Below are 26,730 nucleotides of genomic sequence, written 5' to 3'. Positions count from 1 at the left end.
GTTGCAGCAATTACTTTTGGCTTAGATGATCAAAAATAGAGCGGGTATGGTATTTGACAGGCATGCCGGACTAATGAGAGTAGTGCAGCAGGTAAGACAAAAGGCCTTGCCCATGTCATAGCTTCCGTTCAATCTCATGTCACTTGGCTTTGGAAATGAAACTCTGTATGCTTATGGATATTGGAGTACCAATTAAGGGACTCTAATAACCCCCTGTGGTACCCTTCATGGCCTTATGGATAAGGGCAGGTGATTTGCTTGACATTTCAGAAGAAATCAGCAACTGATATATAAATACACATTTTGAACATTTCAAATATCACTAACCCCAATGTAAATCGCAATCCCAGGAAATAAACTGTACAGACTCAACTGGCATGGTGGTCCAGTGACAAGAGGTTGTTTCTATGCCAGCAGGGGTGCCGTTGTATAGTGCAGTCTGGCTTTGAGATGCAAGGAGAGAAAACAGCTGGTTCGAACAGCGATTTACTGTGCAGGCTGCGGGAGATAAGGCCTGGCAATGGCATGGTGTGACAGGGAGATAATGTTTGGCAATGGCTAAGCTAGGAGGGGGCAGTCGAACAGGACATCTGTGGCTTTGCAGTCATTAAGGTCCAGACACATTACGGAAGAGCTGAAATGCTGCTCTGCAAAAACACCCTCTTTAGGCTTGTTTCCAACAAAAAGTATAGTTCAGTCTAGTTTGATACGGCATGCAAATTTGGAGGGGGTTCCGTTGTCTAAAATTGTGGAGTGTACCTAAATAACTCATACATACCGTACCGCCTTTCGCAATCTAATGATGGGTTCCAAAGACACAGTGTTCACCGACTGACATAGGATCCCCACTTTCATTTCCACAATTAGATGGGAATTAGACAAAACCACGGTTGTACCTTATCTTTGTTAATGTCATAGGCGGGGTAGTTGGTGTGATGCTATTTTAAGCGCATAGCTTACGTAGCTGTCACCATCTGGCCCCCACACACACAAATGCAAGCCAGATCAGGGTTTACCAGGCCAAAGCATGCCATGGTTGAGCTGAATTCTACGACTTTACGATTCTAATTGATCCAGTTTCAAGCCAGATTTCCACCAATTTCACGCATCATCAGGTCTTGTTAGTCATACGGCGTACAAATGCTTGTCAGCCCTTGACCTTGGCCAGAAATTCAGTCAACCCCAAGAGTGAGCTTGCATATCTGAAGGAAAGTTACCACTATAGGTTTGGATATTTTTAGTTTATATACCTTAATATCTGTCTTCTTTCTTCAAATTTTTGGCATGGATCACAAGACATAAATAACAAGGCCTGCTGCTTTGTTGTTAGTGTTGTTTTTAGCAATAGCATTACGAATCCATACATCCGTCTTCTCTAGCCCGTCACTTATCCTGTTCAGGGTTGCGGGGAGCTCCAGCCTATCCCAGCTGACTTTGCTCCAAGGGGGGGGCTACACCCTAGACTATAGTCATCAGTCAATCACAGGACACATAATGAGACAAGCGTTCACATAAACATTCACACTGTCACTGAGTGGAAAATGAATTGGTAGGAACATCTTCTTAATTTGTTTGGCAGTTGTCAAAAGCTTTAAATATGTGTTACCCACACCAGCAATGTTCCAACTGTACAATATCACTGGATATTCTTTTATACAGTAAGATAGAAGTTTTTGAAAGAAGTGTACAGTCTGGCTAGCTTCGCCCTAGCATGACTTTCCTTATCAGGCTATCTATATTTACACTCATTTGCTCACCTGTGGCTATGGCATCAAAAAGTGCTCCTGTGCATCAACAAAGATAGTTTGTTTGCATGGCCTCTCAATCTGTTTTCCTACAAATCAGAATTGAGGACACCCTCATCTTCGGTCACAGCAAGAAGGAAATACAGGGAAAAATTGCTTGCATAGTTTCCCCTTTACCCTCACCGCCGGCTGCAAGCGCCCACATGAGTCATGGCTTACTGCTGCTGTGGGAGATGTGGAGCTGGTGAGGTATTATGGATGGAGGTGTAAAGTGGTCGAAGTAGCGGAATAATTCAGCAGGAGCCCGAAAGCTCCAAACATGTCTCACCCGGTGCTGCTGGCTTTGTTCCGTCTCTGACTTTCAGCTCATATGTCATATTTTTAATACATTTCTGAGCCATTTATGACACGTTTAAAAAAATGGAACAGACATCAAACATCCATTGCCTTTTCCTAAATGTCATACTGAATAAATGTCAAACACGGTACAGCAAAAGTGGTGTGTTTTGCTTGCTGTGGATGTGGCAGGGTTTTCCCAGGCCTGCAGTTATGCTGACAACCATGAGCCGTCCAACTGTTGTGCTGTGGCTGTTTAGGGTGAGCTCTTCTAAGCCCATACTGGAAAAATAATAGCCTGTGTAAAAGAAGTGGACAGCGCAATGAGTGACTCAGTGGCAACTTTGAGTTAAGGTGCAAGGGGTTGCGCGCCACCAGGACCTGCCACTGTTTTTCCTCTCATTCAATAAGCAATAAATTAATACAGAGTTAAACAGAGCGCATATTCCAGTTGGTTGTACTTTCGAGTAATTTCCTCTGAGTTTACAGTATCTGTCTAACTTTCTCTTTTTGTCATTCTGTCTAACTTTCTCTTTTTGTCATTCAAAGTCTAGTTGGCATTGCTGGAATATGCCTGTCATTTGCCTTTGGGGCACCTATTAGCGCTGCCTAACAAACAAGCCTCTTGGCTATACAAACGTGTTACATAATTAGGAGACAGAATGTGAACAATTCTGTTCTACATTCCTGCCTTTACTATAGATGCTATTCTTAAAATTTGATTTAATTTGCCATGGGAAGACAAATAGGAATTTATAAAAGGCACACCACACAGTATGATAGAGGACTGTAGGTTTCCTGGTATGAAGATTACCTAAGTGGTTGGTGACCCAACATTCTTTTCGTATAAAAACACCACGGTGAGCGCTTGTTGTTGACTGTCGCTGCATGCAAAGGTTTAAAAATACATTTGTAAAAAAAAAAAAAAAAAAAAAAATCCTTTTGCACCACTGGAGCCAAGATTCAACACAATGAAAGCCAAAGATCCAAATATGTGAGGTTTTAAATAAGGATCCACATTGTTTGGAAGAAATACATATATCACTACATGCGTGTGACTGTGTGCTCAGCTGTATGTGTGTGTATAACTGCAAAGTCTGCATTTTTGCTTATAGCCACTGAGCGCGTCTCAGCAAACCTCTGGCTCATCTGTTTTAATCATTTTCCAACGATTACATAATGCAATAAAATATTAGGATCAGCACAAGCTAAACATGCCGAGCACGCGCAGGATGAATCTGCAAGCTTGGGGTCCGATCCAGTAGTTTTTTGTTTTTTAAGGGATGATGGGTTTAGGGGCTTTGTGAGAAGCGGAGAGCAAGAGGGCAAGAGGAATACGTTCCATGGAAAATGGGTGAATCAGTCAGGAGAGGAAACACACATGGAAGACAGAACAAGAGGGAGACACTCCTGCCAGGCATTGCAAAGATATAAGATATAAGTCAAGATGGGACTATTCCTTGCTGCGCTCCTAAACGTAGACAACCCGTATGAGTTCACTGGCTATGAACCCAATGGAACAGGAAACAACTCTCTCGGTCCAACACAAACACATGGTAACTGCTGTGTCATGTAGTCTGTGTGCAGGCTCACAAAACTTGTATCATAAATTCAGCTTTTCCAAGGTATTGCTCGGCATTAAGCTACGTCAGAGCTTTGTGCTGTTTGCTTGTGGTGGAGCGCAGGCAAGAGATTGACCCAAGTATTTCACCAAAAAGGCAAACAAGGTTGAAGGAAAGAACGAAATCCTAATTTCACAGTCAAAGTCCCAAAAACGTAAGTAACAACAACAACAATAAAAAAAAAAAATCCCACTCATCATTAGAGGAAGCATGACATGACAAGGGAAGCGTGACAACAACAATGAACCAATACAGACTGAACTTCTTACCACTACCGCCTTGTTCTGTTCCAAATTTGGAACAGACTAGTCCTTGGTCCACAGACTGAACCAAACAAAGGAACTCAAACAAATTGACGAGACTACGAGACACACCTGGACAAGACACCTGTGGCTGGAAGAATCTAATTAGGAGACAGAAGGAGCAGGGCTGACATGAACAGGTGGAGACGAAAAACTAATCAGTAGACGTGACATGAAGCATAATGCGAAACAAAACTCAATCTAATTAAAACAAAGTCCACAAAAACACAAGTAGGAAGGTATCAATTAAACATTACAGGTGTACCCCAACATGTGTGATTATCTTACAAGATTTTAGAGATAAGAACCATCACTAAACATGCGAAATGGTGACACCAAGCAGCAGGTCGAGAACAATTCTTCCCCCCAAAAATAGGCCAAGTGCTCGCTGTAATATGTTTATTGCCATTAACAGTTAAAGTTTAACCAGAAAACAAAAGGAAATCACACGTTAGATATTTAACCAAACCAAAAAAATTCGCAATCTTAACATTAACAGACAATGCTAAACACACTAGACGGGCTAATGTAACTAGCATCAATGTTTCGGTCGTTAAAATATAATATAAGGGTGCAACAACACATATAAATAGATAATATAACAATACTGACAGGCATATATTTATCCTCTGCAAAAACTGCAAATGTGACTGTAGCTTACTGAGTCACTTAGTTGTGAATTTCTTCTTTATTTTGTATGTCTGTATTTTCCTGCCCCCTCATGACCAAGACACACACATCAGAGGGAATACAATGTCAATGGGCATTGAAACATGAAATCACGATGCATTAATGGTTTAATTCTCTGTTGTTTATCCGACATGCAGCGTCACTGCACATGCACGCCGAGGCCAGTCAATTAATAATGACACGGAGCGAGCGTGAGAAGTGCGAGAGGGCGTGAGAGGGAATAACAAAGGGTGGGGGGGCGCGGTTGTTTGAGGGAAAACACTGAGCACTTGTTTCACACGTGCACACCAAAGTCTGGGAGGGAGCTCGGCGCATTTCTCACAATCACCTATGAGTCGCAATTAAAATCTGATTAGGAGGCCAGCCCTGGTATGACAGTGTTGAATAACTTACCATGGTTTAGATTTCTATTTCTAAATCAGTGGAATCTTGAAGGTTGACAACCATCCATTCTAGGAAGATTTTGGAACCATTATTTTTTTCCCCATGGGAACTAGTTCCCGGGCCTGAAATCATAAACCGTTTGTCCTCATTAGGGACACATGTGAGCTGGGGCCAATCACAGGGCACAAAAAAACATTCACACTTACTGAAGATTCAGTCCTACCCACATCCTGGACATTTGCGTTTAAGATTGCACAATTATATATTGCATATATCCCACAGGAAAACATTGGAGGTCTTACTCTGCACACACACACACACACTCACATGAATTTCACGGGCCCTCGATCATCATCCGCAACATCAGCAGCCTCCAGTGCTCCTTCTCGTGGGCCAAGACCAACAGAGAGAAAATAGACAGTCGCAAAATAACCAAGTTGTCCTCAGCAGTTTCATCGTCACGGCCTGCCAAATGTTCCTTTCTGCCTCGCTTTGACATGAGAATGTAATCGACCATTATTATCCGAACTGTATTAGCCTCGGAGAGATTGATGGGTTACTTTTTTCCCCTCTAAACTACACACTTATGAACATGTAGTACTAGCTGTACTTTGACACACCTTTTGATAATAAAATTTGAAGTGATTGTCATTTTGAAATGAATGGGTTGGCACAAGAATTTTGATTGTCAAGTAACTGGCAGGAAAAGTGCAGTTGTTAGTGGAATTTACTCAGATTTCATCCATCCGTTCAAATGATTGTGTTTAAAAATTTGTCATGTGCAAAATCTTCTGTAATGTCCTGTGGTGTACCTCGGAGCTCATGCCACGAGCCACTTTTATTTCCTATTAATAGATCTGTAAGAAAGTCACACTAAAGCTACTTTATCTCTATTTATTCCCTAGTGACAAACACATTTTTCAGTGACATCAATACATTGATGGATATGTAGCATATGTCTGTGAAGTAATTTATGTTGATATCGCACAAGTACTCCACTGTTAGTGAGGTATCCATTTTAACAATATTTATGGTCATATTTTCCTGCCTTAATGGATAGTGGAGAGTAACTTTTCCTTTGGAAACACACACTGTTGTGTGACTGTCTCGTTATGTTAACCTTATATTTACTTGATGGTGTAAAGTTTACAGGTCCTCAATTGATGACCTGACAGCAACTACAACAAAAAGTTACTGTCCATGTTACAGTGTGTGTGAAACCCAACCTGGCTATATTTAGCATGATAAACTGACACTTGGGAGATTAAATGAAGCCTGCCAGCATGCCATTACACCTCATGCTCCTCTCGCATCTTTATTTTAGAAGCCTAGTTTAAGAGCCAACTGACTGATTGGCCCACACAGCCGTTTTTGTGTGTGTGTGTGTTTTTTTTTTTTTTTTGTTTTGTTTTTTGAGGGATGCTATTAAAATCCTTAAGAAATATAAGTCAGATCTTAAACAGGGGGGACCCCCAGCTGTGAGGCGCCCCTTTCGAGCATGACCTACTGACAGTTGTGCCACTGTGAATAATGTTACCATTGGTTGACCTTGAGCAGTGGCCAAACAAAGATGACAATACTGACCTCAGATGTCAATCATATGGAGCATTTGATTTTGTTTGTATTGCTGTTGCTACCTTTTTCTGACTAACGTGCTTTCTGAACCAAAACAATGTAAAAACCAAATTCCAAGTGGATAATCAGTGGTTTTAGTCAAAAGATCTTGGACCTACAAAAAGTGTATCTGTCATTGAATTTTTTTTTATTTTTTTATCATATAATGGTCTTCCTTATAATTCTGCAGAACCAAGTACCACTGACACCAATGTTTATTTGACAACCTGAATTTGATGCCAGTTTTCCAGTCAAAGTATAAACTGGACGACTAGATCTGTAATGAATTTAACGAACGGCAGCACGTACAGCAAATCGTAATATAATGTCAGCCTCAGTTGACTTGTGTGAGATCTGTGACTAGATGCAGTGTAAAATGTTGAGGGATTAGTCAAAGCTGAAGGGTCACTGCGCTAATCTCATTATGGCGGGAGAAGGAGGGCTCTCAGCAGTCCTGAGCGACTTAGTTGGAATCTACTGTGGGGGAATCCCTCTTTGCCCAGGACACTCCCACTGATCCAGCCACAGAGAAACAACTAAATGAATTGATAAAAAGTCATTGATATACTGTAAGTGTGCTAATGTTTTTTGACCTACAGTATGATTTGAATAAAGCCTCACTTCACTAATTCCACCATTCATAGTGGCATGCGATTAGGAGAGTGCCTGACAGTCACAGAGAACGCATATCTAGCTTCAGCAAAATAGCAGCGCTATCAATGCTAAGCTAGAATTGTAAACAAGCCGATGTTAGCCACAGCTGCTACGTTGGTCGCATGACATGATGATTTTGGAATATACAACCAACTGAAAATCAAAAACAGGTGGTAAACATAACTGTCGAGCAGAAATGTTGCTAAATAAACGGCACTTCTGAATCCTCTCAGCTGCCTGAGGTCACTTTGCTCTGCTACGGTTTGCTAGTCTGGTGCCCAGTTTTTGGCAAATGGGCCTTTTTTTCATTTGCCTTTGCTCGATATTCCACTATTGTATCAGCAATCGGTCATGATTACACACAAAAATGCGCTGTCACTCAGCAGCTATAATTGCATTTAAAATATATTGCCAAATAAATAAACCGTGTCTTACTCCACCTACCCTTTAGTAGATTTCTTACTTCTAATAGACATTTTTTACACTCAGCAAAAAAAAAAACACCATTTGAGGAAAAATGGTCTTACATTGCAGACGTTTATAATAAAACTTATTACGACAATAACAGCTCATTGTGGTTTTAATTTTTTTTCTCTTGCCTTTATAAAATCTATTTTAAAGTGGAATATGGGATTAAATTATGTGCTGAGGCTGCCACAATGCAGCGCCTGTGAGGTCAGGGTGAAGAACTATGTGTCCTTTCAAAAAAAGAAGACGACAGTCAAAGTTTGAACCGAAAACGTGTCATCCAGTCTGCATCCACATGCATATAAACGCCTGGCGTTCACAGACAGTGCTCGAGTACAAGTACAAGCCACAATGAGACATCGCAGCCAGTGTTTCAGGTTTCCTTATGACAATAATAAAACGCGTGGCCGGGGAAAAATGAGAGCCTGGTCTGTGTAGGACACGTGGACAGCCAACTCTTCGCTTGGAACGCCATGGCTTTGTTTTTGTTTTTTTTCCTCTTTCCTGCCTCTTCTCTGTCTCCCTCCCTCAACAACTGGAGGCATTTGTCTTCATCTGTCTTGAGACGTGCCTAGTTTGTGAGTTTTTGGAATTCCAGACACATGCTAGAGTAAAAACAAACTGTACTTACAGTGTAATTAGTTGTTCCTCTCCAGGTATGTTGATGAACCTGTAAATTCACACCTGTACCGACAAAAGTAATGGGACACCTGACCTTGAAATTTCCATGGCCTTATTTTGGAGCCTTTCAGACCTACGTGCAAGTCTCATCCCACCCCACAATGAACTGGGCCACGTTTCAACCTTATCACAACTGCTGACATGCCTCTGATGGACAGCAGATGTTTCAGTAAAGGTTACCCCGACAGCTTTCGCTCACCGCTTGGTTGAGGAACACAGGTGTCACTCAAGATTCTTTTTGTGTGGTTGGAAGTGTGATCCAGTGGCCCAGACACAGTGTTCCTGGCTTTGATTTGAAAGGAAACTCACTAAGAGTGGCAACAAAGCCATAAAAGCAGTGCAGGCAACCTTTTATAGTCCCCATAAGGAAAAGATCACCATTATAAAGTGGATAACAAAATAGGGTAGTGGTTTGACCTATAATCCTGTCTGTCTTAAGCATCTTAGAGTGGAAAACAGGGTTTCTGTGTTTTTGCACTGCCACATTTTACACACTTACTAACGGTATCCACTCACATGACACTTCATTAAATACAGCTGCATCTCTACAGATTCAAAACAAATGAGATGATTTTTCCTTATTTAGCTATATCAGAAAAACAAAATGTTAGAAATACCTCGACTATGATGCAGTCCATGTCGACAAATTGTAAACAAAACCCACAATAATAAACATTTGATTAACAGCTTTATGACAGTGTCGATCAAATTCTGGGCATACTTTTTCCATATAGCTCATATACTGGGATGGGCCCCGTTGGATTATGACAAACAACCGATCACACTCACATTCACACCTATGCACCACTTTACAGTCTTCAATAAACCTGCCAATTTTTCACCATGCTGCTTTTTTCCACAACCAATTTCACGGTGCAGCATAAGGACCCCAAGTGTGGTATGGCTTTTGTACAGAAGTTCTACAACCAGTATTCACTAGTCAACAGTAATAAGCGATAAATAATTACGATTTATTTGTTTATTTAATCAGTTATTCGGCTCGGCCACAACACTAATAGCAGCAAACAGTGGTGTTAGCCATGCAGTTAGTCAATAGAGCGGCATGCTAACTAGCAAAAAATGAAGCTTCTGGTGCGTTGGATGATAAGTCCACCTCATGTAAAGTCTTGTTACTCATTCAGTCATTCAGTTGGCCCTCCACGGCGTTCAAAAGTTACAAAAATTATTCTGGTAATGTCAAATTAAGGGGCAAGTGTTAGCCATGTTAGCATGCTAGCCAAGAGTCCGTTCCTATTTGTACACTTAATGTGTAATTTAATCATATGAGCATATCTAGAGGTTTACGGTCACATTTCTGGGCTACTCTCCTTGACAACCATTCATAATTGAAATGAAATGCTTTTCTGTCCATCCGAGCAACGCAACGTTTTTGACATCCTTTGTTAGCTAAGTGATCGTTGATGTCGGCCAAATGAACAGTTTAAAACACATTTGAAGCAGAGTGATATGGATGCTGCTTCATTGGGAGACAGACAGGCGCAACATTCTTGGTGTGGAATGATAATGATTGTGACCCTGGGCATGGGTTAGCCTCACTTGGTTCAGTGATTGTTACCACTGAGTTCCAGACAGACAGGCCAACGCCGTGGCCTGTACCGCTAGTCCGCGTCTGGGCCTACGTCAGGGGTGGTGCTTTTTAATGTTCTTCCCTTTCCTCACCTTCATATACTTTCAGCAAAAAACTCTCCCTTTGTGATGTTCCAAAGAATCACATATGGAGTGCAGTTAACAAGGTCATAAATCGTTTTTTTTAAGTTGGAAGATGGACAAGGTTAAGTATCATTGCAGTGTTATCAGCACTTCTAGCATTTAGTCCTGGGTACTTTCCATGTCATGACCTGAATACCGCACAGCTGAAACCCAGCCAGTAGCTCATTAACATTCCATTACAACTCTAATCACTACTGCAACGTGTATATGTGTTCATGTGTGTGTGTGTGTGTCCGTGCATGACAGACTGGGGACGAGAGGTCGTACACGTGCCGTGCGGCCAGTGAGGACACGGTGAAAGTGTGCGGTGTCGTGTTCAGTGCCAGCGGCCAGCAGGGCACTGATGTGTGTGATGAAGTCCATCGACTCCACTCAGTTTATTGTCAAAACCTTTGCACATCTGACAGTTATTGAGAAGAGGGTTTTTTTTTTTTCTTTTCATAAAATGTGTAAAGCCGGGGAATAAAAAGATCTGCCAAAAAGGAAGTACTATCTTTAGCTTTTGGGGATATTCCTAATTAAATCATAACACCTACAAACCACATGTATGTTTTCTCTCTCTCTCTCTCTCTCTCTCTCTCTCTCTCTCTCTCTCTCTCTCTCTCTCTCTCTCTCTCTGCAGAAAGACTGTATAACTCCAATGGACGTGACTTGAGGAGGGCGCTGTTTTCGCTAAAGCAAATCTTTCAGGTAACACAGACCAAAACTTGCTGTAGCTTCCATGAACTCACAGTCAAGTTTTTGGTAGAGTTGCATAACAGTTTGGTTGTTTACTGCGGTGGCCACACTCGCCACCTCATCAACATGGCATTTTTTTCCCGTTTCTTTTAGTGCTTAGGGCTTTGTTACAATTATTTTCTATCTACTTTTTCCCTTTATCCCTTACATTTCTAAATAGATATCGGAACTTTACTTTCTACTCCGTGCTTTGTCAAAACTGTGTTAGCATAAAGACCAAGCTAACATGAGCTAGCATGAAGAATGCTTTGTTTTAAGCTCTTACACAACAACATATAACATGTTTTTCCCCCTTCCAAGTGCAGCGCAAGTTAATAAAAGAGGAAAACAATTCGGTCTTATTTTGCCATTGTTCCAAGTTATCGAAATGGGTACTGTGTATAACTAACTGTACAAATACATTTTGACTTTTGTACTTAAGGGCATTGCCATGCGCCCTTAGTATTGTCATCACTTTTCTCCCTCTGAGTTCTTACAGTATATTCATGTATGTTGTTGTGGACTACTATAAAACCACATCTGAAGATTTTCCGACCAATTGAATGCCACCCATACACTGCTGATAAATGTATTGAAATTGAATTCCACTATCCAGTTTGTTACACTGCTCTATTTCAAGTCTTTTGCAAGTAAAATCTTTTCTATGTGTAATAACACATAAACATCAACATAAAAACGTTATATGTGTTTTGGAGATGTACTGTAATGTAATGTTACCTGTGTCTTTGGGTTTCGTTACATAATTAACTGTTTGCTCTTGTTTGTGCCATAATGTTGACAAGCCAGGAAGAACAAATTGCACAAATTGCACTTGATTTAGACATTTTACTTGACGTTTAAACCAGACCTTTACCGCCTCCTGCTGGGAGGGAGAAACAATGCAATTGGGCAAAATTAGGTGTATTTGATCATTGCGTGGACATATAATTCTAGACATGATCTGAATTTCCATTTTTCTCTACACCAGGATGACAAAGACCTTGTCCATGAGTTTGTGATGGCTGAAGGCTTGACGTGTCTGATTAAAGTGGGTGCAGAAGCAGACCAGAACTACCAGAATTACATATTAAGAGGTAGAACACACAGTAGCAACTTTTAAAACATATGTCATGTCCCATATGTCCCAAACATATGTCGTGACACATCTTTTCACGATGATAGAGTGTTTTGGTTTGCTATTACCAGCCTAATGACTCCCACTAGTTGCAGCCATGTGATAAACAACACAGAGCGGCTCGGAGCTCTTTAGAGCAGTTGTCTGCGCCACCCCGATTAATCATCCAGAAATAAAAACATTGCAAGGGGGAACGTATGACTCACTTTATTTTTATAACATATGTTTATGTTAGCGTGTTTTAAAGATGTAATAAGTATGCATGTGTAGGTGATAGAATCCCTCAAATATGCTTTAAGTTGTTCAAATGAATGTGTGCCTGTAAACCTGGCAAAAAAAATATTGCAGGCAGAAGTTTGTTTATTGTAGTGTGTTCATTTTCACGTGTTGGACAGCTCTGGGACAGATCATGCTGTATGTTGACGGGATGAACGGTGTCATTGGCCACACGGAGACAATCGAGTGGCTTTACACACTTGTTGGATCAAAGGTAAAACACCCCAAAATCCTCAACTATTTACCTTATCACCTTTGACAGAGATATGTGATATGTCACTAGCAGTTTTTCAGCACGACTAGTATGGTAAAATTGTAACACTCTCTCTCCTAGTTCCGTCTTGTGGTAAAAACAACGATGAAATTGTTGCTGGTCTTCGTGGAGTACTCCGAATCCAACGCGCCGCTTCTCATAGAAGCCATAGCTACGGTGGATTCCAAGAGAGGTGCACTGAAACCCGTCATTTGGAATTGTGTTCATTTACAAATTCATTCACTGGTTTCATATCTGAACTGGTGTGTCCAGGTTGCAAAATGTGGTCCAATGCCATGGAGATCTTGCAAGAGAAAGATGGCGTGGACACAGAGCTGCTGGTCTATGCCATGACTCTCATCAATAAGGTATTTCAAAGATTAATTGCTTATGTAGTGAACACCTGTTTATCACGGGGTATATGTTACAGACCCATATGAAGCTTACTTAGTTGGCAACCTTCTCTGCGACTTCTTAAGTATTCTTGATCTCAGTAGACTCACTGCTACCCAACAGGTTGCGGCATAACTGGGTACTCCACTGTAGACTCTCTAAATTCAGAAAAAATGTTTTGAGTAACAAAGGTATTGCTAGCAACTCTTTCCTTCTTGTTTCATCAGACTTTGGCAGCCTTACCAGATCAAGACTCCTTCTACGACATGGTGGACGGTCTGGAGGAGCAAGGAATGGAGACAGTAACCCAGAGACACCTGAGTCGGAAAGGCACTGATCTGGACTTGGTTGAGCAGCTCAACATCTATGAGGTTTGCACATTAAAAGTGAAAAATAGCCATAATAAGTGTGACTTCCGTTTTGAACAGCTAATTCATATTTATCCAATAGTCCACTCTCCGGCACGAGGATGGCGATGACGACAGCCAGCCTCCACCAACCGGTCGACGGGATCGCCGGCGAGCGAGCATCGGGAGCGGGGATAAGCGGTGCGGCTTGGAGAGGAGGCGGAGCCGCAGGGCTTCCCTGGTGCGATCCGGGCAGGCGTCCCCCTGCAGCCCTGCGTCCCCCCAGAGGGCGGGCTTCCACCCCTTTAACGGACAGAGGCCTGAGGATATTAGCGAGAGGTGAGTGAGTAAATGAAGGAGGAGAAGCAGACAAAGGCGCCCATAGGTCAACAATCCACTCTTCACTTCTCACAGAATGTATCATGAAGTAGTTGAAATAACTCTGGAGAAAATCCTTCTGACTGTTTTGTATCAACACTTTCTGCTCCAGAGCACTTTCAGGTTGCCTTCCATCCATGTAAGTTGAAAAGTTCACTGAGCTCACTGAAAGGATCAGCTTCTGACTTCAACTGTGGTCCTTTACTACTTTCGATTACTACATGCACTTTCCCCTAGAGGCTAATTGCGTGTCCCAAGTCAGTACTGGATCACTGTAAAAACATTTTGTGCTGTGTCTTCTAGGATGTAACAGTTGAACAGCCTTTTAATTCTTAAAGTATGAAAAAAAGCACAGGCTCCTCTCTTCGCGTGCTCTGAAACATAACGATTTACTCCCGATACCCCCTCACTCGCACAAGATTGTGTTACAATTCATCCGCACTTTAAAAACCTGTATGCTGCATTTACAGCCAAGCATGCAATCCAGTTTGTTTTAACAATTAGGATTTTTTTTTTCAAAGCAAAAGGTTGGTTGGCATCATATGTTGTGCAAGTTATTTTAATATTGTATAGGTTCATCTCAACAAATAGTCGGTTTCAATTGTTGAATCGAACTTTTGAAGTAAAATGGATTTCCCAAGATCTATTTATTGAGATGCACCGACTGTAGGCTGTATGCACGGTGTCAAAATATTTATAATAAGTGATCAGGGTTATGATGTGAAACGACAGATGTTGAAATGTGTTCATGAAATTAAGACTTCATCGTGATTTCATCTAACCCTCTCCATCAAGTCACTTTCTGTACCTGCATTCCATTTTTATTGTGCAAATGCTGAAATCAACATGTGCACTGTTGATTTGGCAACCCCCCCCCCCCCAAAAAAATGCTAATTGCCCGGCATGTTTTGGTTTACTGTAATTTTCCAACAAGCCTCCAATCTGCCTGCGCTGGTGTCATCACCTATGCTGATTAAAACTACTAGAGGGCGTAGTTACATGATATGAAAGGTGGTCATGTTTTACCCTTACTGAATAGTGCTTGATAGTGATGGGTAAATGAAGCTTCATGAATCACTTGTGGTCATTTTTGACTCCTCTAGATGGCACTCTTGGTTTGAAGATGCAGTGGAAATGTAATGAATTTCCATTGCACTAGCCTTTATCTTCAAACCAAGAGCACCATTTAGAGGAGTTCAAAATATCTCAAGCGCTTCATGAAGCTTCATTCTCCCATCACTAGTGCTTGATTCGTTTCTCATTCATATTCATGAATTGTGATATCATGCTTTTTGTGTCTTTCTTTTTCACCTTGCATCCATTATCCTGCCATCCACCTGTGCATGTAACCAAACCTCCTGTCTGACCCCTGCCCGACTCCTTCCATAGAGATGAGGAATGTGAGGATGCAGTGATAAAGGAGTATGAAGAGGTTGAACCTGCACTGACTGAGCCCGATGCAGATGAAAACGATGAAGTTTTTTTGTCTAGTCAGAGTAGTTCCAGGTACAATGGGCCAAACTGCACAGTCTTGTCTTCTTAAACAAATCTCAGGAGATCTTTGAAACTATCGCAATACGTTCACTGTTTTCCAGTTGGGTTGGTTTCCCATTGCCATTTATCTCCTTTCATGTTTATTCCTCTTATCGCAATCCTCTCTCCCTAGCTCGGTAAGGCACCTTCCATCCATCATCCAACGGACAATCCAGTCCATCACCATCACATCGAAACCCATGCATGAGCGAGATGCCGGGAATTGGAAGGAATCACCTACGACGAGCACCTTGAGCTCCCCATTGACACCCATGTCCCCTCCTCCCACGCCACCTCCTCCCATGCCCTCCCCACTCAGCGCCCCCTCGCTTTTGGCCGCACTGTTAGCCAGGAAGCGAGTTACCAGCACCGTGCCAGCCACCAAAGAGATCAGCCCGCCGTTGCGCGGCGGCTCATATCCCTCCCCCGAACACCTACCCTACAAGCCTCACTCTCCCTTCCACCTCTTCTCCTATGACATGGATGAAGAGATCTCACCTCAATCTACATCCAAAGCCTGTGTGGAGACAGACAATACGACACCTCCAAGGTCAGAGGGACACCCAGACTTGAAATTCCTTTTCAGGGGTTTTGGCTTTTCTTCTTCACAATCCGCACTTTGAGCAAGTCTTCTTTGAATGCTCACTGATCTTTGAATCACTTCAGTTCTCTTTAATCCTGTCACTGAAAGACTTCCACACTGATTAGAAGACTCACTTTGGTTCCCAGCACACTCATCCCCTTTCCTTTTTTCCTAACAAACGTTTTTAACTCTTCACCTGTGGTCTTCTATGGATCTTCTCTTCACTTGGTAACATTTGTATTTGCATACAGTGGTGACTCTTTACACTTTCTATGTATTGTTTTGATGCGTCATGCATTTCTATGCACTTCCCCCTTTGCACTTGGATCTGCTCTTCAAGTACTTTCATTTCAGTCCCTTTTCTCTCTCTATCTGAAATGAATGGTCATGTCATAATGCGCCTGATATGAAATGATTTGATGATTCGTGATTTGGTGCTCAAGCCAAAGCAATATTTCCGGTTTCTTGCCTCCGACTGGTCAATCGACATATTGTTGCTTCGCCTGTGTGGCCATCTCATTGCCATCATGTTTCCTGTTGCTTTTCTTCTCCAAGGAACGGGGATCTCCCATCTTACTCGACTCACAGCGGCCCCTCAACACCCACCAGTCCCAGGTGAGGTCACCTGACCCCATAACTGCCCACGTCATCCTCATCATCATGCTTTGTCTGAGCGCCTTCATAATTCAGTGTAGACTAACTTGCGTTTACATTTTGAGGTGTCTCCAGTGAATCCCATAGTTGGTGGGATATCAAAATAGTTGAGATAATGAACAATTAAGCATCATTTTATTCTTCCTCAGGCCTCCTTTGGGGGGTCTCCTATCCTCCTCATACCGGCAACACCAGGAGTCTTTAGCAGCTGAACGAGAGCGGCGCCGCGTAGAGAGAGAGGAGAGGCTGCAAAGGATCGAACGAGAAGAGAGGAACAAACACAGGTATGGCCTGGGATAGGGTTGTGTTGAGGGTTAGGGTTAGGGTTAAGGTTAGGTTTAGTGTTAGGGGGTGACTTGCATGTTATTTTATAGACATTGGTTTAATATACAGGGGAAAACAACTCCAAAAATATTTGATCTTAAGACAGATAATGCAAGTCTTATGCCTCAGGAACTGTCATTTTGACAAACAAAAAAAACACTAATTTCTTCTCCATTGCGCTAGATGGCATTACAATTTCTGAGAAGATTTGCAGATTTGAATCCTACTTAAACCTCTTTGTCGATGTGTGTGCCACAGCCGAGACTATGTGGATAAAATGGAAGAGGCCAGGGTGGCGCGGGAAGAGAGGTAAGCATGTGTACACTAAATAAAAACAACACACACATGGGAAAAAAAAAACAGGAGTCGCTTGTTTCGTGTGGTGGTTTTTGACTCGCGGTAATTAATTCCTGATTTCCAGGTTAATCAGTTAAGTTTCTGCTGATCACTTTAGCAGGAAATGTACCGCTAGAGGTTTTGCTTCACATAAATACAGTTGTCCTCCTAGGATGCCAAATGTGTCCTACTAGGGTGTAAAAATGCCATACTGGAATGGAAGATAGTGTATAAAAAGACATTACTAGTAAAAGCCAATTTTTCTACTAGTGCATCCTAGTGACTCTACTAGTATGCTGAATTTTCTTACGAGTGAGGACAAAGAGTATACTACCTCAACGAAGAAATGCTCAAACAGCTTTCCATAGGCACAATTTTTGTACACTGCTGCACTATTCGCCTAAGCCATTTGACCTCACTAATACAAATACATGAACATCTTATGAGCCTATAAAGATGTTTACATGTTGGAATAATGTGGGAAAACTTTTGATCATTCTGAACACAGCAGCTGCAATGAAAAAAAATCTAAAGCCATCGTCACAAGATTGGCTTACTATTTATGATCGTCAACTCCTTCCTGTTTATTTTTCTGTGCGACTATCAAGTATACAGATCCTCCATGTGGCCTTGTTCACAGACACTGTCACATCACTCTGAGCAGCGGTTTATTGATTGGACGCATGCACGATTTTTTAATTTAGTAGGAAATCGTACAAAAATGTAAGCATTGTTTTTCAATCAAAGCTACTTACTTTTTTTCCCCAGTGTCTTTTTCTATGTCAATGTTAAGTTGTTAATATATCAGGAAGAGCCAAAGTAAATGAAAACTAACGAAAAAAACCAAAATTGAAAATACGTTCTCATTAATGACATAGTATTGCAGTACATCCGTCAGTTGTTTGAGAATTGTAGTTTACTCTTCTTAACTACATAATACTTCTAGACTTTTTTATAAACACGTTGCACTCGACAAATACTCCATGTATTAAAAAAAAACTCAAACTAATACTAAAAGTAATAAAAACAAAACTAAAATGAAGCATTTCCCCCGAAAAATACAACTAGATAAAAACATCACACTTTCAAATAACCTCCCAAATACACAGATTTTGGACAATTTACAGCACTTGTGTGTTAAACCCCCTCAATTCTCATGACAATTAGCTCCATCTAACATGCGGAACTGAGATGTTGCTAGCTCGTTTGCATACCGATGCGAATGTTTTTCGCTTCCTCCACTCCAAGAGCCTCAGTGACCTGCAATGAAACACAGTGCGTGTGTGCATGTGGCCTTTCCCTCATGGAAATATTTTGCATACAGTGCTTCACTTTGCCAAGAGGAAACCTTATTGTATACATGCAATCAAAAGGTTCTTTGGGGGATTTGTGTTTGTATCTCGGTGCTCTGCAGACAGTCTCTCTGGCTTCATTCACCACAATACACAGTTGGCCACACTTCTACCCTCCCTCCACACCGTGTTAATACACACACAAAGCAGTATCCAGTTCCCTTGGACCTCTGAAGTGGTCTGATGCTAATGAACTCGCAACAGAAGCGCCACATATTCATGGGAAAAGAGGAGGGGTTAGTGGAAGGAGCATAGAGAGGGAGAGGGTCCACACTACACCCTTAATCTCCAGATGGCAGGTTGGATGGTGCGGGACGGGGAGAGAAGGAAGGGAGGAAAGCTGATTGAACGTAAACAGGTTTGGATTTCTGGTCATTCGGCAACCAAACAAGTGTTATGCATGTCTTTTTTCCCCATTATTTTCTTGATTGAAACCACTGTCGTGTGATACGTCCTCTAAGGTATAAGAACGTGGAGCGCCTGGCGGCCGAGGAGTACGAGAAGGAGCGCACTCCCCGCGGACCGAGGACTCGCCCTGACCTCGACCTGACCTTCGAACCTTCCGAGACGTGGCCGTCGGCGACGCGCAGCAGCACGCCGTCCTCACAAGAAGACGCTGAGGCCGACAACGAAGCGGAATCCACCGCCAGCTCTTACGCGCCATCTCAAACTGGTAAGAATCCCCGGCAAGGGGATCGGGACCTCGCCTAACCCGAACCACTGAAACACGCATCCATTTGCTGCTTTTGTGATCAAGCCACAGCCTTGTCTAAAATAAAAGTTTTGCTTTGGCCCCACCTTGTTGCATCTTGTTCCCAAGGAACTATGTTGAAGTGAGTTGAGGAGCTGTTGTGCTTAGCTGTTAGCAATTAGGTTGGGTTATATATTTCAACAGTTCTAAAATCTTTAGGGTTAGGGGTAGGGTAAGGGTTGGGGAGGAGCTAAATTTGATTTCATTTACCATATTTTTTGGATTATAAATCAAATTTTTATTATATAATTTGCCCGGTCCTGCAACATATACCCAGTATGACTTGTATATATTAAATTAGAGCTCAGACTGGCACCCAAAATCCTTGTTCGGTAATCATATTGATGGCAGCAAAGGAGTTTTGGGCGGATTTGAAACTTCTGGCAACTGCAGATGTTTTTCTTACCTTAACTAGAATCCCGCTTCACATTTAGCCCAAAGGTAGAATCCTGGAGCATGTTATAGAAATAATACATATATATATATATATATATATATATATATATATATATATATATTTTTTTTTTTTCCTTCTTCACGATAAATTTTTGGACTGGCACGGCTTTTATTCCAGAGCGATTTATACTCCAAAAAATACGGTGCTTGTACGTTTTGGCTGTTCTCTGCGGGACACAGTCCCTAACACCTGAAAACAACAGCGGAGCAGTACTACTTTCCAATTTAGACAGCACTTCTTGTGTCATCTTTCAGGAATAGCACAAAACCGTGAAAAGATGAGTTTTACAGCAAACAGCTAGGGTTAGATTACACCAAAAAAAAGACAGAGGTGCATTTGCGAATGGTGAATTGATCTAAAGCGAAGTGGGAGCTGAAGCAAAAGCGGAGCTGGCTTGGGCCTATGAAAAACAAGATGAAAGAAGTGAGAGGAAATAGGTGAAGGGGTCAAAGGGTTATTTTAAAAGTGTTTTATTTTCGGGTGAGCACACAGCCGTGAGGTGTGTACAGTAGCTTGATCGGGTGGCAATGAGGCCTCATGACGCCGTGTTATTCTAACCCCGCCAGCATCACTACGCCGACTGTAGTCTAAGATGGCGTTTCGACGCAAACAGGAACTTGGTTCTTCATTTCCTGTTCGTATTCCAGTTGCCGCCACAACCCGGCTTTGTGTGCCTGGGATGTGGTTTCGCTTCAGCCAAGTGTTGTTTGTTTTTCTTGCGAGCGTGCGTGCAAATGTGTGTTGATCCATGCGCCCTTGTACAAACAGAAGTCCCCAAAAGCATGAAGTGTTACACTACGTTTCTGTGGCATTTTGATATGAGCATTTATGAAAATAAACAAGACCGTATTTCTCAGTGACGGAGGCCGATGACTCGAGGGCCAGCGTAGGACCTGAAGACAAAGAGGCTGAAGAAGAACAAGAGGAGCAAGAGGAAGAGGAGGAGGAGGAGGAGGAAGAGGAGGAGGAGGAGGAGAAAAAAGAGGAGGCACAAGAGGAAGCGGAGATAGGAAGCGAGGAGGAAGGCGAGCGGGAGGAGCCTCAAGCGACGGAGGAGCACGAGGAGGCGGAGGAGGACAGCGGCATCCTGAGCGACAAGGAGCGGCAAAATGAGGAGGTGAATGAGAAGGACAACTGCTCGGCCTCCAGCATCTCTTCAGCCAGCAGCACCCTGGAGAGAGAGGAGCGAGGGAACACCGAGAATGGTGAGAGCGGATTGAGGCTCTTGGATTGCATTTCAAATTCTTGAATTTCAAATTGTCCTGTGGAACCTTCGACCCAGAGTTCAAATAGTTTGGGACTTTTCATTTTGTTTTGAGGTTGTTGTTTTTTTCAAAAGTCACTGGTACTTTTCAGAGCAAGTTTGTTAGTTTTTCTTTCTATAAGATTTTTCGCAAAATTCTTTGTTTTAGTTAAAGTTTTATTGGTTTCAGCATTAGTTTTAGTTTTTGACATTTTCTTGTATTTCTTGTGAGCAAGATTGAAAAAAAAACGTCACGGTAAGTATTTTGTCGTCAAACCTCAACACAAGTATTTTCAAAACATTTTAAAAACAACCATCCACAGATCAAACCCAGGTAGTGTTTAACAGTCCACGTTAAGTGCAGTGCATATTACAGCTTCAAACAATTTCTACATTTGCATCACGATTCACACGTTTCCCTTCACCTTTTGTCTTTCAGACCTCAAACAAGAAGAAGTGAACAAACAAAGTAGCAAACTCAACAGTAAACTCTTCATGCTGGACATGTTGTACTCGCAAAACAAGAAGCCCTGTGAGGAAGAGGAGGAAGCAGAGAAGGAGAAAGAAGAAGGAGAGGGGGAGAACAAAGAGGACGCTGACACACAGCTGAGCCATGAACAGATAGACAACAACCGTGAGGACAAATCCGAGCAGCGGGGGAGCATACGCCAGTTCGCTGAGCGCTTCGGAGACTTGATCAAAGACATTAGCTGCTCCCACGCTCACTTGGACAGCCAAGTCGACGATTTAACTCCGCTTCCTCCTTCCAAAAAGGAGTCGGACACTATCTGGGACCAACTCTTAGCCAGCCCTCGAGAGCTGCGCATCGGCGACATCAACTTCACCGACCTGACGGAGGACGACGACATAGACATCCTGGACGCCAATCTGATGGGTGGCTGCGGCGACCTGCCGCCTCCTCCTCCTCCTCCGCCTCCTCCGCTCTCCTTTCCCTCCTTCCCTCCACCCCCGCCCATGCTGGGCACTTGTCCGCCACCTCCTCCCTTGTCGGGGATGATGCCGCCTCCTCCTCCGCCTCCCCTGTCGTTTCACTCCCTAATGCCCGGGCCTCCTCCCCCTCCTCCTCCTGAGCCTCCTCTGTTCAACAAGAAGAAGAAGACAATCAGGTTATTCTGGAATGAGGTGAGACATGTAAACATGAACTGAGCATGGCACTCTAAAAACAGTTGGGTTAAAAATGACCCAATTCTGTGTCAAAAATGATCCCATCCACTAGTTGGGTCAATTAATCCTTACCCTAAACCAAGTTTCTGGGTTGTTTTTGCAGAAAGCAACCCAGAAAATTGGTCGTTTTGTACAAAACAACCTTAAAAATTTGGCTGTTTTGTGCAAAACAATGCAAGGAAGTGGGTCAAATTGACCCAATTAGTGGATCAGTCATTTTTTGACCAAAAAATTGTGTGATTTTTAACCCATCTGTTTTTAGAGTGTGATACATTGAAACGTACATCTTCTGGTTTGGTGCTTGCCATGCCCATATGAGGGCTGTTCATTCCTTCTTTGCTTGGTTGTTGCCTATAACAGCCTCACGTTTTTGCATCTGACAGACCAAAAAAAATACAAGTAAATAAAACGTTTGTTGAAGTGCTAACTTGTGGCATCTTGACTCTGTGTTCAGGTGCGTCCAGAATTGCCAAGCAGGGACTACAAGAGAAACGGCAACTCCGTTTGGTTCAAACTGGATTCAGTGAAATTAGACACAGCCAATCTGGAACATCTGTTTGAGTCAAAGTCAAAAGAAATGCCTGTGACAAAGGTAATTCCCAGAGTCTCTCAGTGGCTCTCTTAGTTCTTCCAATATAGTTAAGGTTAAGCCAGGTCGTGTGAGTTCTGATCCAGATCAAACAACTCGAAACAAGAGGAGCTGAGCTCACGCGCTTTGAGTTTACTGAGTTTCCAAAGACTTACAGCCGAGTTCGACGCAAACTCTTAATAAAACAACTGGAGCTACAATAGTCTCGGTCTTGTTAAGATGTCAGTCGCCGTGGGGATCCTCGACGTCAAGGACCACCATGTCTTCAAAGCTGTAGATGTGGCTCTTATAAACAAGTCACTCCACAGACCAAACACATAACTTGCTTGTTTTCCGTCATTTTCAGCTACAGCGGATCATCCATAATGTGCAAAATGTGAACCAAATCAGCTGAATTGGATTGTCAAAATATGACAAACACCTCAGTATAATCTTCCCCGCCATTGCAATCCACAACCACAATCATCACTACATTGTTACGTCAACAGACTTCTTGTGCCTCGCCGCATTCTGTACCCAATGAAGTATCCTTACCTTGAACTGAACTTATAGTCCCCCACAGCTGCAGACAATATAACCAGCGTGGTGATCTTTAAATCTTTAAAAGCCCGTAAAGTGGACCACACGGTTTGAGAAAAGTGGGGCATGGTGGGAGACAAACGAGACCCAGCGGCGACTCTCTCGCTGTGTTTGCGTCTCTTAGAAAACGGCGGCGGACGGCAAGCGTCAGGAGATCATCGTACTGGATTCTAAAAGGAGCAACGCCATCAATATCGGGCTGACCGTTCTGCCTCCCCCTCGCACCATCAAGACGGCAATCCTCAACTTCGACGAATACGCGCTCAACAAGGAAGGCATTGAGGTACGAACGCAAGGATTTCAATAAACGTAACCTGGCATCAAATGTTGTCTCCCTCTCTCGTTTATGCCAACCAAACAGAAAATTCTCACCATGATCCCCACGGATGAGGAGAAGCAGAAGATCCAGGAGGCTCAACTGGCCAATCCCGACACCCCTCTGGGCTCAGCCGAGCAGTTCCTGCTCACTTTGTCCTCCATCAGCGAGCTCTCCGCCCGACTTCAGTTGTGGGCCTTCAAGATGGACTATGAGGCAACTGAAAAGGTCTGTCTATGACAATCCGTTAGTTTAGCAAGATATGGTTTGACACAAATCGCAAAAACAAGTAATTGAAGCCACGCAAAAAGGTTTGTGATTGCCATAGATGCCACAACAGGGCACTTTTTTTTTCTATTAGTCAAGGCTATGGCCTCACTAAATGATGCTCCTCCCCTCTTCAACGTAGCTTAGCGAATAGTGGAATTTTTCAGGGAGGGGGATTGGTTCTGTCTGTCTCTTTCTCCTAAGGTGGGGTCATAACATGAACAAGAAGTTAGCATCTGCCTCACGCAACTGCCCCCCCAACAACCGATATCTTGCTCTGTCTCACAGGAAAGTGATCATACAATATCAGAGGGAAAGAGAAAGGAACTAGGTCTTATCCACTTACCAAAACACATGATATGAGGTTATAAGTAACATGGAATACATTTTATAAGTACAAAGGCACGGTCCAGAATCTCATGGAAAGGCTTTCCAGAAGAATTCAATTCACACTTACTAAATTCCCCCCCCTGTCTCAATACTGTTGTCCATCCATCATCCAAATGTGCGCTGCATCTGTGTTGTGCCAACACGGGCAAAAAACATCAACGCGGTTACCTCACCGAGCTTATTAGCGGTCGTCCTCCGGCGCATCACATTGCACCCATACAGAGTTCAAAGTCAAAATCTTCAGAATGAAACCCGCTTTTCATGTCCTGTTGTAAAATATTGCGCTTCTCACAGGATGCAGTCCTCTTTTATATTTCCTTTGAGGCCCGTATTTCTAACAAAGGCCAACTGATTTTCTTGGGAGCGGGGTAACGCATTGTTTGTGTTAGCACTAAATAATACAAGTGTGTGCGTCTTATTTTTTTCTCCTGCAGGAAGTAGCTGAGCCACTGCAGGATCTAAAGGAGGGAATGGAACAACTAGAGAAGAACAAGACTCTCCGCTACATTCTCTCCACATTGCTCGCCATCGGAAATTTCCTCAACGGAACCAACGTGAGTCGCGATCCTTGAGACCGGTGCCGTTTCTGGAATGATTTTTTTTTTTTCGGCACTACTTATAGGCGTGTGCTGATCATTTTAGATGCATGTCATTTTGTCGAAACAAATAAATCATATACTGTATGTGTCCACATATGTCCAGGCTAAAGGGTTCGAGCTGACATACTTGCAGAAGGTGCCAGAAGTAAAGGACACGGTCCATAAACAGTCTTTGCTACATCACGCCTGCTCCGTGGTGGTGGAGAACTTCCCTCAAAGCACCGACCTCTACTCGGAAATCGGAGCCATCACACGTTCCGCAAAGGTTGGCCTTTGATAATCACGTCATCTATATGTTTACAGTATGTATATATAACTTGGCACGTCACATTTGTTTGCAGTTAAATGATCATTTTGCTTTTTGACGGCAGGTGGATTTCGACCTGCTGCAGGAGAACCTGGGTCAGATGGAGCGCCGCTGCAAAGCGTCGTGGGACCACCTGAAGGTGATCGCCAAGCACGAGATGAAACCGCAGCTCAAGCAGAAGATGTCAGACTTCCTCAAAGACTGCGCGGAGAGAATCATCATCCTCAAAATCGTCCACCGCAGGATCATCAATAGGTGGCGCTGCTCGCAATATGTTTGTTTATTGTTTTAAGTAGCCAGAAACTGCAAGAACTGATTCCTCCCTAAAAATGGTCATATTTGCCTATATTTAGAATGCAGCACATTAATATACTACAAATCATTATTCAAACCAGTTGAAACAAATTTTACATTACCCTTCAAAATAAATATTTTACAGATGATTTGATTAAAAAAATCATGTACCAGAAGTATGCATCTGCACTAATAACCCAGACCAAAACACAAAGCTTGTCTCTAAATTGTGATGTTTCACTTCAACATAATTCCTCGACCCGATGGCTGTAACGCAAAACCATGTAGATAGCAGGTGTTACGCTTCAAGATTTTCCCAGCAAACCAGACAAATTATGGTCAGGTGACTTCTCAGTCACAACAAAGGTAGGCATTATTTTACAGACAGACTGAACATGAGTATCCTTCCACGTTCTCAACATCTCAAAGGGAAATCTGCCAATCTGAAAATCTGGCAGACAGGAGGTTTTGTGTTTCGTCTGTAACAATTCCTACCTTGGCTCAGCTTTGGCGGCCTCTTGTGGCACCATCTGACATTTCAGCAAATAGCTGGTGAAGAGTGAATAGTGCTCAGTGACGCATACCGCGATTGCAATAGAAAATGATTAAATATGAATAGACTAGAATATTAACGCTATTATATACATTCTATTGTAAAATCTGAAAAGAATATGAACGAACTTTGTGTTCTCTCCTTCTCTTCCTACCAGGTTCCATTCATTCCTGTTGTTTCTGGGCCAACCGGTGTACAGCGCGAGAGACGTCAGCGTGCACCGGTTCAGTAAGATCCTCAGCGAGTTCGCTCTGGAGTACCGCACCACCCGAGATCGCGTGCTGCAGCAGAAACAGAAACGCGCCGACCACCGCGAGCGCAACAAGACGCGGGGCAAGATGATTCTGGACGTCGACGCGACAGTGAGTTGTCACGGCAACATGGGCTCATCGCCACACACTCAGGTTCATTTTCCTGCGCTTCTTCTTCGAAATGGAGTGCCACTCCTTCCAATTCCTCCCTTGATCCTCTTTGCGCTGGTCTTTGACTTTCCCTCTTTCTTCCCCCGTGTAGTCTGATGATGAAGAGGAGAGTGAGGTACCTAAGCGTGTGCCCGTCTCCTGCATGTGCGTTGACGTGTGTGCATGACATCACCTCCTGTAACTTTCAATTCCTCCATTTGGGTGAATTTAATCAACCCGATTTTCGATTAATCGAATAGATTAATCGACTAATCGGGCCGACACGGTTTT

The 26,730-nt window shown here is 42.9% G+C and overlaps 1 protein-coding gene across 4 annotated transcripts in view; it reads left to right on the top strand.

Annotated features, from left to right (window-relative positions):
• fhod3a (formin homology 2 domain containing 3a) overlaps positions 1-26,730 on the top strand; it is a 41,641-nt gene that overhangs the window by 12,301 nt on the left and 2,610 nt on the right. The window contains exons 4-26 of one of the 4 annotated variants that reach the window (XM_086014486.1): positions 10,850-10,917; positions 11,933-12,038; positions 12,475-12,569; positions 12,690-12,801; positions 12,882-12,976; positions 13,229-13,372; positions 13,452-13,687; positions 15,116-15,232; positions 15,393-15,809; positions 16,398-16,457; positions 16,646-16,780; positions 17,079-17,129; positions 18,970-19,181; positions 20,574-20,921; positions 21,399-22,102; positions 22,599-22,736; positions 23,437-23,595; positions 23,674-23,856; positions 24,720-24,839; positions 24,988-25,149; positions 25,256-25,446; positions 26,196-26,442; positions 26,552-26,575. In XM_086014486.1, the coding sequence (XP_085870612.1) occupies positions 10,850-10,917; positions 11,933-12,038; positions 12,475-12,569; positions 12,690-12,801; positions 12,882-12,976; positions 13,229-13,372; positions 13,452-13,687; positions 15,116-15,232; positions 15,393-15,809; positions 16,398-16,457; positions 16,646-16,780; positions 17,079-17,129; positions 18,970-19,181; positions 20,574-20,921; positions 21,399-22,102; positions 22,599-22,736; positions 23,437-23,595; positions 23,674-23,856; positions 24,720-24,839; positions 24,988-25,149; positions 25,256-25,446; positions 26,196-26,442; positions 26,552-26,575 (4,124 nt within the window). The remainder of the gene's footprint in view (positions 1-10,849; positions 10,918-11,932; positions 12,039-12,474; positions 12,570-12,689; positions 12,802-12,881; positions 12,977-13,228; positions 13,373-13,451; positions 13,688-15,115; positions 15,233-15,392; positions 15,810-16,397; positions 16,458-16,645; positions 16,781-17,078; positions 17,130-18,969; positions 19,182-20,573; positions 20,922-21,398; positions 22,103-22,598; positions 22,737-23,436; positions 23,596-23,673; positions 23,857-24,719; positions 24,840-24,987; positions 25,150-25,255; positions 25,447-26,195; positions 26,443-26,551; positions 26,576-26,730) is intronic. The other 3 variants (XM_086014489.1, XM_086014488.1, XM_086014487.1) reach the window with 3 other exon arrangements.

This window comes from Filicampus tigris, chromosome 18 (assembly GCF_054856515.1).
Source record: "Filicampus tigris isolate MCC_2025a chromosome 18, RoL_Ftig_1.0, whole genome shotgun sequence".
NCBI classification, from domain to species: Eukaryota; Metazoa; Chordata; class Actinopteri; order Syngnathiformes; family Syngnathidae; genus Filicampus; species Filicampus tigris.
Note: the sequence above shows the minus strand (reverse complement) of the source record. Positions and strands in the feature narration are given on the sequence as shown.